General features: G+C 48.7%; 1 protein-coding gene across 1 annotated transcript; it reads left to right on the forward strand.

Annotated features, from left to right (window-relative positions):
• Positions 1 to 316: 316 nt before the first annotated feature.
• Positions 317 to 7592, forward strand: gng13b (guanine nucleotide binding protein (G protein), gamma 13b). Its single transcript, XM_083780217.1, has 2 exons — positions 317 to 423; positions 7480 to 7592. Exons 1-2 carry the CDS (start codon positions 326 to 328, stop codon positions 7583 to 7585), a joined length of 204 nt encoding a protein of 67 aa, XP_083636343.1. The 5' UTR covers positions 317 to 325; the 3' UTR covers positions 7586 to 7592.
• The last annotated feature ends 4683 nt before the right edge of the window (positions 7593 to 12275 follow it).

Here is a 12275-nt window from a genome sequence, read left to right on the forward strand (position 1 = left end):
CCAACAGATACATTAGAGACAGAACCTCTCTAACGCTAGCTCTCTGCTTCTCTCCCAACAGATACATTAGAGACAGAACCTCTCTAACGCTAGCTCTCTGCTTTTCTCTCCCAACAGATACATTAGAGACAGAACCTCTCTAACGCTAGCTCTCTGCTTCTCTCCCAACAGATACATTAGAGACAGAACCTCTCTAATGCTAGCTCTCTGCTTCTCTCCCAACAGCTACATTAGAGACAGAACCTCTCTAACGCTAGCTCTCTGCTTCTCTCCCAACAGATACATTAGAGAGAGACAGAGTCCATAACCAGAAGCTGCAGCAGCCATGGAGGAACTGGATCTACCTCAGATGCAGAAGGAGGTCGCCAGCCTGAAGTATCAGCTGGCCTTCAAGAGAGAGAAGTCCTCCAAAACAGTGACAGAGTGAGTTGCCCTGAGGACGACCAAAAGCACTGTTCGCTCTGAAAGAATATGTATGATTTGTGCCTCATTTTTACAATTTTTCAAAAATAGCAGACCTACAAGTTCATAGGCGCGCTATACTCCGTCGCAGCCTGTCCTCTGACCCCCACCAGTGGTCAGAGGAAGACGCGTATAGGGGGGGGGGGTATTCCCTGTCCAATCACAGTAATTATAACGGCAGCGCAGGGACCCCCACCGTGTTTAATGAGGTGGTATGCCCCAATCTCCCTCAGGCCACCTCAGGACACACCTCCCTCGGAGAGGCAGAGATAGGGTGTGTGCGTGCACTGCTGCTCGGGCAAATCTGTGTGTGTGTGTGTGTGTGTGGTACAACTGTCCAGATGTCCTTGTACGGTATATGCATGTGTGTGTGTATGTGCGCATGTGCGTACTTGTGTGCCTGCATGTGTATGTGTGCGTGTGCACCTGCGTGTGCGTGCCTGCGCCTGCGTGTGTGTGTGTGTGTGTGTGTGTGTGTGTGTGTGTGTGTGTGTGTGTGTGTGTGTGTGTGTGTGTGTGTGTGTGTGTGTGTGTGTGTGTGTGTGTGTGTGTGTGTGTGTGTGTGTGTGTGTGTGTGTGTGTGTGTGTGTGTGTGTGTGTGTGCACCTGCGTGTGCGTGCCTGCGCCTGTGTGTGTGTGTGTGTGTGTGTGTGTGTGTGTGTGTGTGTGTGTGTGTGTGTGTGTGTGTGTGTGTGTGTGTGTGTGTGTGTGTGTGTGTGTGTGTGTGTGTGTGTGTGTGTGTGTGTGTGTTCCCTGTGGTCCAGTTGGCCAGGTTTCAGACTGAGGGTCAATGGAGTGAGAGAGAGAGGATCAACCCAGAGGACAGCAGCCTCTGCAGGCCTTCCTCCTCCTCCTGAACAGGCTCTGGTCTTGTTTTTGCCTGCATGGTGGTCAGGTGGTCATGGTGGTCATGGTGGTCATGGTGGTCATGGTGGTCATGGTGGTCATGGTGGTCATGGTGGTCAGGTGGTCATGGTGGTATGGTGGTCATGGTGGTCATGGTGGTATGGTGGTCATGGTGGTCATGGTGGTCATGGTGGTCATGGTGGTCATGGTGGTCTGGTGGTCATGGTGGTCATGGTGGTCATGGTGGTCATGGTGGTCATGGTGGTCAGGTGGTCATGGTGGTCATGGTGGTCATGGTGGTCATGGTGGTCATGGTGGTCATGGTGGTATGGTGGTCATGGTGGTCATGGTGGTCATGGTGGTCATGGTGGTATGGTGGTCATGGTGGTCATGGTGGTCATGGTGGTCATGGTGGTCTGGTGGTCATGGTGGTCATGGTGGTCATGGTGGTCATGGTGGTCATGGTGGTCAGGTGGTCATGGTGGTCATGGTGGTCTGGTGGTCATGGTGGTCTGGTGGTCATGGTGGTCATGGTGGTCTGGTGGTCATGGTGGTCAGGTGGTCATGGTGGTCTGGTGGTCATGGTGGTCATGGTGGTATGGTGGTCATGGTGGTCAGGTGGTCAGGTGGTCAGGTGGTCAGGTGGTCATGGTGGTCATGGTGGTATGGTGGTATGGTGGTCATGGTGGTCATGGTGGTCAGGTGGTCATGGTGGTATGGTGGTCATGGTGGTCATGGTGGTATGGTGGTCATGGTGGTCATGGTGGTCATGGTGGTCATGGTGGTCATGGTGGTCATGGTGGTCAGGTGGTCATGGTGGTCAGGTGGTCATGGTGGTCATGGTGGTCATGGTGGTCATGGTGGTCATGGTGGTCAGGTGGTCATGGTGGTCAGGTGGTCATGGTGGTCATGGTGGTCATGGTGGTATGGTGGTCATGGTGGTCATGGTGGTCATGGTGGTCATGTGGTCATGGTGGTCATGGTGGTCATGGTGGTCATGGTGGTATGGTGGTCATGGTGGTCATGGTGGTCATGGTGGTCATGGTGGTATGGTGGTCATGGTGGTCATGGTGGTCATGGTGGTCAGGTGGTCATGGTGGTCATGGTGGTCATGGTGGTATGGTGGTCATGGTGGTCATGGTGGTCATGGTGGTATGGTGGTCATGGTGGTCATGGTGGTCATGGTGGTCATGGTGGTCATGGTGGTCAGGTGGTCATGGTGGTATGGTGGTCATGGTGGTCATGGTGGTCATGGTGGTCAGGTGGTATGGTGGTATGGTGGTCATGGTGGTATGGTGGTCATGGTGGTCATGGTGGTCATGGTGGTCATGGTGGTCATGGTGGTCATGGTGGTCATGGTGGTCATGGTGGTATGGTGGTCATGGTGGTATGGTGGTCATGGTGGTCATGGTGGTCATGGTGGTCATGGTGGTCAGGTGGTATGGTGGTCATGGTGGTATGGTGGTATGGTGGTCATGGTGGTCATGGTGGTATGGTGGTCATGGTGGTCATGGTGGTATGGTGGTCATGGTGGTATGGTGGTCATGGTGGTCATGGTGGTCATGGTGGTATGGTGGTCATGGTGGTCATGGTGGTCATGGTGGTCATGGTGGTCATGGTGGTCAGGTGGTCATGGTGGTATGGTGGTCATGGTGGTCATGGTGGTATGGTGGTCATGGTGGTCATGGTGGTCATGGTGGTATGGTGGTCATGGTGGTCAGGTGGTCATGGTGGTATGGTGGTCATGGTGGTCATGGTGGTCATGGTGGTCAGGTGGTCAGGTGGTCATGGTGGTATGGTGGTCATGGTGGTATGGTGGTCATGGTGGTCATGGTGGTCATGGTGGTCATGGTGGTCATGGTGGTCATGGTGGTCATGGTGGTCATGGTGGTCATGGTGGTCATGGTGGTCATGGTGGTCATGGTGGTATGGTGGTCATGGTGGTATGGTGGTCATGGTGGTCATGGTGGTCATGGTGGTCATGGTGGTCAGGTGGTATGGTGGTCATGGTGGTATGGTGGTATGGTGGTCATGGTGGTCATGGTGGTATGGTGGTCATGGTGGTCATGGTGGTATGGTGGTCATGGTGGTATGGTGGTCATGGTGGTCATGGTGGTCATGGTGGTATGGTGGTCATGGTGGTCATGGTGGTCATGGTGGTCATGGTGGTCATGGTGGTCAGGTGGTCATGGTGGTATGGTGGTCATGGTGGTCATGGTGGTCATGGTGGTCATGGTGGTCATGGTGGTCATGGTGGTCATGGTGGTCATGGTGGTCATGGTGGTCATGGTGGTCATGGTGGTCATGGTGGTCAGGTGGTCATGGTGGTATGGTGGTCATGGTGGTCATGGTGGTCATGGTGGTATGGTGGTCATGGTGGTATGGTGGTATGGTGGTCATGGTGGTATGGTGGTCATGGTGGTATGGTGGTATGGTGGTCATGGTGGTATGGTGGTCATGGTGGTCATGGTGGTCATGGTGGTCATGGTGGTATGGTGGTCATGGTGGTATGGTGGTCATGGTGGTATGGTGGTCATGGTGGTCATGGTGGTATGGTGGTCATGGTGGTCATGGTGGTATGGTGGTCATGGTGGTCATGGTGGTCATGGTGGTCATGGTGGTATGGTGGTCATGGTGGTCATGGTGGTCATGGTGGTCATGGTGGTATGGTGGTCATGGTGGTCATGGTGGTCATGGTGGTCATGGTGGTCATGGTGGTCATGGTGGTCAGGTGGTCATGGTGGTCATGGTGGTCTGGTGGTCATGGTGGTCAGGTGGTCATGGTGGTCTGGTGGTCATGGTGGTCATGGTGGTCTGGTGGTCATGGTGGTCATGGTGGTCATGGTGGTCATGGTGGTCATGGTGGTCAGGTGGTCATGGTGGTCATGGTGGTCTGGTGGTCATGGTGGTCTGGTGGTCATGGTGGTCATGGTGGTCATGGTGGTCAGGTGGTCAGGTGGTCAGGTGGTCAGGTGGTCAGGTGGTCAGGTGGTATGGTGGTCATGGTGGTCATGGTGGTCATGGTGGTCATGGTGGTCTGGTGGTCATGGTGGTCATGGTGGTCATGGTGGTCTGGTGGTCAGGTTGTCAGGTGGTCATGGTGGTCAGGTGGTCATGGTGGTCTGGTGGTCATGGTGGTCAGGTGGTCATGGTGGTCAGGTGGTCAGGTGGTCTGGTGGTCATGGTGGTCATGGTGGTCATGGTGGTCTGGTGGTCATGGTGGTCTGGTGGTCATGGTGGTCATGGTGGTCATGGTGGTCAGGTGGTCAGGTGGTCAGGTGGTCAGGTGGTATGGTGGTCAGGTGGTATGGTGGTCATGGTGGTCATGGTGGTCATGGTGGTCATGGTGGTCTGGTGGTCATGGTGGTCATGGTGGTCATGGTGGTCTGGTGGTCTGGTGGTCAGGTTGTCAGGTGGTCATGGTGGTCAGGTGGTCATGGTGGTCTGGTGGTCATGGTGGTCAGGTGGTCATGGTGGTCAGGTGGTCATGGTGTTCCCCACAAGACCCTCCTCCATGAGGAGTTGTAGTCCGTTCATTTGCATTGGCCTCAATTTCCCAGAAGCCCTAGCAGCCCACAGCATGTGTTGATTTCCGGTTTCGTCATCAAAACGAAACCATCTAGTGATTCTAGTCTCTAGCTCTGCGTCAAAGACAGAGTTTATTTTTATTTATTACAATACGGCGGATTAAACACATAAAAGAAAAGGCGGGAATGTCGTAAAAAGCACGCATCGTAACCTGGATTAAACCATTTGCGGTAGTCAAACTCTTTTAATAATCATGACATGAAAAATAACATCAAAATTCACATAATCACAGAAGCAGGGCGTGGTTATAAGCCCATTTTAACTGGATGGAAACTGGATGAAAACAGAATAGCGTTACTAACAAGCGAAAAGAGGCCTCCCGGTTACCCTCCTCCACACAGAGGTCTACATTACAGTAGAGTACAGTAGAGTACAGTCTACATTACAGCTCAAATGTGTCCCTCTGCGCTCCGTTGGTAAAAAAATCTATAAAACCGGGGATTCAATGACATGTTCCATCCATGCACCACACAGCAAAAACAATGACATCATGGAAATCCTGACCGTCCAGTCCATTTATACTTAGTTTGTTGCGCGCTGGCTGGTGTCATATGTCACAAATTGCAGATCTACAACCTCACAACGTGACACGTCGTGAGAGCTCGTATAGATCGACTTTTGTTTTTAGATATGCTATACGCTACGTCAGTTATGTAACCGACACTATCTGAGGCTACTACTGTTACAAACGCAACGGTGGAAATAAGATAGACCTATATTGATCCCGCGAGGGGGGGTTCAATCATATTCAGTAGTATCATGTTAGTGTGGCATTATGCATTTTTCTTTTTTTTTTTTATATTTTTTAACCCGCGATTTTGTAACCCATTTTTCACCCCTGTGTCAATCATCTAATGTGATCCTGGGCTCTACACACCCTCCACCAACCTAGTCCCCATATATGGGGGACAAGGGGAGAGCAACGGACTTGAACTCATGCTTCCTTCATGCCTGAGTGTCCAAGTTGCTCCTTTACACCTGACAGGGGGGAGTTTCCCTGGTTGGACGTAGCGCGTGGAAGGAACATGTTATTCCAACCAGTTCCTTTCCCCTCCATCAGGTGCCCCGGCTGGCCAGGAGGAGGCAGTTTAGTGACCAGGATTACAGCATGTTTTTTGTGAGGGTACCTACCCTAGGGGACACGGGGAGAACATGCAAACTCCACACAGAAAGGCCCTTTCGCCAACCCATTATGCAGTTTAATGTTAGTATATAATTGTTTGCAGTGCTTTGAGTTCTGGAGACCATGTAGGCTACTGATGACATATACTGTATAATACTGCCCACTGAGCATTTTTTGGTCTAATAGACGTCTAATATTCGTCTAAAGGGCCGTCTAAAAATGGGATAAAATAACGTCTAAAAATGAAAGTTTAGTGTGTCTATATATAGACGTTTAAACAACCGCTAATGAACGTCTAATCTAAGAATAGACGTCTAAAAAACTTTCATTTTTAGACGTTTTTTATCCCATTTTTAGACGCACGTCTAATAGCCGGCTATTGCTCAGTGGGTGAGAGCAGCTAAACAGTCACATTCCTGACTTCCTGAGGTCACGTTCAGGTGTTTTTTATTTACCCACTGATTTGTCAACAAATAATTTTGTCATTGACATTTCTGGACATTTCAGCTCGTACACTTTGCATGTAAATGAGAAAATAAGTAAGCCTGGGACCGAGGCTAGTCCAGAGTGGTTCTGTACTGAACTCCAGTTGGTTCAGCCTGGGACCGAGGCTAGTCCAGAGTGGTTCTATACTGAACTCCAGTTGGGTCAGCCTGGGACCGAGGCTAGTCCAGAGTGGTTCTATACTGAACTCCAGTTGGGTCAGCCTGGGACCGAGGCTAGTCCAGAGTGGTTCTATACTGAACTCCAGTTGGGTCAGCCTGGGACCGAGGCTAGTCCAGAGTGGTTCTATACTGAACTCCAGTTGGGTCAGCCTGGGACCGAGGCTAGTCCAGAGTGGTTCTATACTGAACTCCAGTTGGGTCAGGACCTAAACGTTGATTCACAACAACTGGAACCTGAACTGGGACCACAGAGTGGGCGTGGCCTGTCCTACAGGTGTGATTTTTAAACAACTAGACCTGTGCCCGTCGGCCAACCGGCCTACTTGGTTAGGAACGATGCAAGTTTGCAGAATAACCTTTTGTCATAGCACCCGTTCTAACCGTCTGTCTGTGTCCCTTTTGTGCCCATATATGGAGAACTCTGTATCAGTATATATGCAGCTGCGCGACATGAGACTAATTAATTAGAGCGACAGAGAGAGAGTGTGTGCGCATGTGTACGGGTGTGTGTGCGTGTACGGGTGTTCGTGTGTGCGTCAATTTAACAAAGGTGCAGACGATCAGAAATCAGCAGAGAGTGATCGACGTTTGCGCTACTCTATGCCGAATTGAAGTGGACTCGGTCCCAGACTATTTTCTTCTTCCTGGAAATAAAAGACGTCTGGGTTTCCGAGCAAGTAAAACCAATATGATTTGTATTCCTCCTGACAATTGTTCTCTCTCTCTCTCCTTCTCTCTCTCTGTCCCTTTGTCTCTCTGTATCCTTGTCTGTCTGTCTGTCTGGTTCCCCTGCAGTCTGGTCAAATGGATAGAGGACGGCGTACCGGAGGACCCCTTCCTGAACCCGGAGTTGATGAAGAACAACCCCTGGGTGGAGAAAGGGAAATGCATCGTTCTCTAGAACACCACCATACACCCACCACCACCACCATACACCACCACCACCATACACCACCATGCACCACCAACACCACCACCCGAGTCCTTCACGATGACCCCGACCGCACCTCTCTGACGACCCTCTCGACCGCCGAACCCCCTCTGTCTGTAGCCTGCGAGCGACAGCATAGCAGGAGAGCGCCACCCCCCCCCCCCTCTAGTCTTCTTCATGAATGTAGAACTACTGATGTTCTGACCCCTCATACACACGCGCACATGCACGCACACACACACACACACACACGCGCACACGCACACACACACACACACACACACACACCGCACACGCGCACACACACACACACACACACACACACACATAGGCCTATGCGCGACACTAGTCCTCCACGTTGTTTGTGGCCCCAGGTGCGCTAATGCGATTACGATGACGAATATCCCCGCTACATGTTTCTGTATGGATTGATGTACAGTACGACAAATCTATTTATGCAGCTGCCAAGTAACATGCTTCACTCTGTTCATGTTAGTATGCTGTTTGTTTGGTTTTGTTGTGGTCTTTTCCTATAGCTGCGTTATCGAGCTGCGTTATCGAGCTGCGTTATCGAGCAATTTCTCACGGCCAGACTGTCTATATAAAGTAGCACTGGGTCTCGACATCTTAATCCATTCTGGGCGGGAACCCCTTTGGTGTTAGCATTATGCTATGCTTTAGCTATTGAAAAATAGCAGATCTACAAGCTTGTAGGTCTGCTATTTTTGAAAAATCGAAGAACGACTGACATAGAAACATGGCTTTTTCAGGAAACTGTCAGGATGTAGAAGACATTTTTAGAATCTGATCTCGGGTCAGAATGGGTTAACTTGAGGGGGTTCCAGCAGTTAAATGACTGGTGGTTAGGAACCAAATGGACCCATACAGGTCTGTAACTCCAAGAGGGTGTAGCTAACGAGGAGACTCTCTGAGTTAATTAACATCACAGAATAATTGACAAATTCATGACTGGGGGTCCCATATATAAACGTCTGATCAAATGGTGGTCCATGGCCTGCCCTATAATGCATAATCAGGGGATCCTTGAAATACAACAATAAAAGAAGGTTGAGAAACTCTGGAATAGCTTTGCTGGGAACAACAGCAAAAAAGAGAGCCATTGTTGAGCCAACAACAAAAAAAAAGCTAATTCAATGAGTAGGGTGTGTGTCTATTTTGGCCAAGTGCATATTATGGTTTCCAGGCAACATCTGCTAATATAATGACAACACTTAATTACTGATCCAACAACTGGGGGTCACTGAGATGTGTGGATGTACTGATGTCAGTGATGTGTCTGAAAGAACCTACAGCCTACACAATGGCCCCTTTTCCACCGGTTGGTTCCCAATGGGAACCGGTTCAGTTCTTTTTGGTTTTTAGTCCATGAGCCAGAGCTCCAAAATTGGAACGTTAATTATGAATTGAGTGTGCAAAACCATACCTCTATTAGATTGTTATCACCATGAAACTTCCCCAATTGAGTACTTACACGAAGACAATGATTTATTGTATTACAAATTTTACATTTTTAAATATGCGAATGAGGCATTATGTAGGAAAATATGCAAAAATAATCGAAAATATGAAAAGCTACTACTGTGGAAGGGTTATCATGTATTAATTTACTTGTATTAATTTGATCCTATAAACAATTTAATATAGGTCTAGTTTGCCCACCAATTTTGGAGCTCTGGCTCATGGACTAAAAACCAAAAAGAACTGAACCGGTTCCCACTGGGAACCAACCGGTGGAAAAGGGACCAATGTGCATTCTCTCAGACTAGACACACACATACATACACAGCACATATACATATACTTATATGTTGAAAATCATTTCCTTTTCCATGCTGCTGCCGCTGAGCTGAACCTCGCCAAGGACATGTTCAAGGGGAGGCTTGATTAAATAGAAATACTGAATATTTTAAAGTCACAGGGGAGAACTCTTGATGATTTATTCAACTGACATTCCTCCTCCTCCTCCTCCGTCTGCCCAACTCCAATCCTTCTCTGTCGAACGACGGGGGGCAATTTTCACTGCTAGATCCTGAGTGTCATTTTTGAGGGTGTGTAAGAATGCACTTAGCTGTATGACCTGCAGGCTGATTGTGCCCAACACCCACCACAAGTCCAGAGAGCCGTGCTGCCCTGTATTAATAATTGATTGGGAATTAATTTAATAGTACTTATTTGTCAAGGTGAATAATAATCATTGAACATTGCAAATCCACAGGCAGTTTTTATAGTCTGACTTACAGAGGACTAAAGATTCAGCAAAAGAAATGTTGGCGAACGAAAAACAAAAACGATCACGATAGAATATCTTTTATGTACTGTATATGTCCATATAGCTGTCTTCCATGCAAAACTTGAGCATCTCCTGCTGTTCTATATGTAGACTTTGATGTTGTGTAACATCTGACCAGGCTGTTTATTATTAATGTGAACGAATCTACCAGAGGGCAGTTTAGTCTAGATTAAAGGCCAACAGTTGTTTATCTGTGCACACAGCAAACATCCTCAGTGTTCATTTGTGACTCTGAGAGGGTACAAATGTAACCAAAATTAACACTGGGATTGTTCCTGTGGTCCTGTCCTGTCCTGTCCTGTCCTGTCCTGTCCTGTCCTGTCCTGTCCTGTCCTGTCCTGTCCTGTCCTGTCCTGTCCTGTCCTGTCCTGTCCTGTCCTGTCCTGTCCTGTCTCTGTCCTGTCCTGTCCTGTCCTGTCCTGTCTCTGTCCTGTCCTGTCCTGTCTCACTGTCATCCGGAAGCCGTCAGACGTCACTTTTGGTTGTTTGTGTTGTCAGAGCAGGTCGCCATGGCAACACTGAGTCCCCAGTCGGGTTTTGTGACACGTGCTATTTCTCCTCGTTAGCTAAAGTCCCCACAGACTTACACACACACAAGTGCACTACACACGCACGCACACACACACACACACACACACACACACACACACACACAATCGGATATGTCTTCCACAAACACATTTGTTACACAAACTATTAAGCACACACACGCACACACACACACACATGCACACACACACACACACACACACACACACACACACACACACACACACACACACACACACACACACACACACACACACACACACATATTATCACTCTGGCCACCCTGACTACTATGTACAGACAGAGATCCCTTTAACCTATTATCTTAATGACCGATCAGTAAGTTATTATTATTTATTGTTGTATTTATTGATGACTTCCTCCTCCTCCCTCCCTCCCTCCACGGTGAATGCTGCCATCGCTGTGGGGCAGCCATCTTGTTTTAGTTTAGTTTTCTATTTTCTAATACTTCTATGTCCTCCGATGATGATGATGATGCCACCGGAAAAGAAAATAAACTCACCAAAACGAACTTGTACACCTTGCCACCCGAACACCATCATCCCACACTGCCTTGTACTCCTTTCCTTAAAACCAGAATGTAAACATGTGGCGTTACAGTTATCAACCTCGCCACCATGATCTCGGTGCGTGCGTGTGCGCGTGTCTGTGCGCGTGTGCGTGCGTGTACAATGTTTGCCTTTAGTTGTTTTGTCTTTTTCTCCTTGTGACCGAGGTGGTACTTTATTAGTACAGTAAGTACATGATGCCTGTAGCTATACATGTGTACAGTATAATGGGGAGTGTATGCTGCTTGTGAATAAGTGTGTGAAGGTATGCATGCATTACACTCATGCACACACACGCGGGGTCTGCACGTAATTCCGACGGAGCATTAGTCCGACATGCGTCCAACTGCATGTCGGACATGCGCTGCTCCCGTGCTGCGGTTATGTTTTGGTTAGGGTTTGAGGTTAGGTTGTCTGCACAGTGCACACAGAACCACACTGACACACACACACACACACACACATACCCACACTGACACACACGCACATACCCACACTGACACACACGCACACAGACACACACACACACACACACACACACACACACACACACACACACCCACGCACACAGACGCAGGGCTGAGGACAGACCAGATCAACAACATGCTTTGTTTAGTGAGGAGGTGTACGAGGACAGAGAGGAGCCAAGGATGTGGGATTCTGGACATAAACCAGAGGGACAGAACACACTCTCACATATATCCTCTCAGCACAATGACGTCATCATCGCACTGCCCCAGTTCTATCAAAGCCCACTTCGTGAGATAGAAGAACATTAAATCGCCATCTATATCTGTCTAGAAGTGTATCGCCTAAGTGAACAAGGGTTTCCGTTCAGTCTATTTGACTTGGTTATCCAGTGCACTGATATTCTAGGCAACATATAATATATAAAAGAAACACACCTGAGTGAACTGAGCGGTGTAACTATACATTAATCGTTATAGTTACTGTACTGTACTGTGCTCTGTATGCCTACTGTATTGTACCGTGCTCTGTACTGTATACTTTGATTATTTTTTGGGAAGAAATCTTTGAGAAATTACAGTTTACCGTGTTGCAGCTTTCCGTGCTCGGACAGACACAGGGACAGTTATACATACATACAGTAGGCGCGGAGGCAAAGACAGAAGGAAAGAAAGACAATCAGGAAACGCAAAACTTCTGGTGAGCAGAATGTTCCAGTTCTAGAGCAAAAACAACCAAATACATGAATAAGAAATCCAGCCCA

This window comes from Protomyctophum parallelum (genome assembly GCF_964188405.1).
Source record: "Protomyctophum parallelum genome assembly, chromosome: 13".
Lineage (NCBI taxonomy): Eukaryota > Metazoa > Chordata > Actinopteri > Myctophiformes > Myctophidae > Protomyctophum > Protomyctophum parallelum.

What these genes read in the sequence shown, in the direction of transcription:
- gng13b (XM_083780217.1), top strand. Translation starts at nt 326, where the DNA reads ATGGAGGAACTGGATCTACCTCAGATGCAGAAGGAGGTCGCCAGCCTG. An exon ending in TCCTCCAAAACAGTGACAGA is followed by an intron (nt 424 to 7,479) that starts GTGAGTTGCCCT and finishes GTTCCCCTGCAG; the next exon opens with TCTGGTCAAATGGATAGAGG.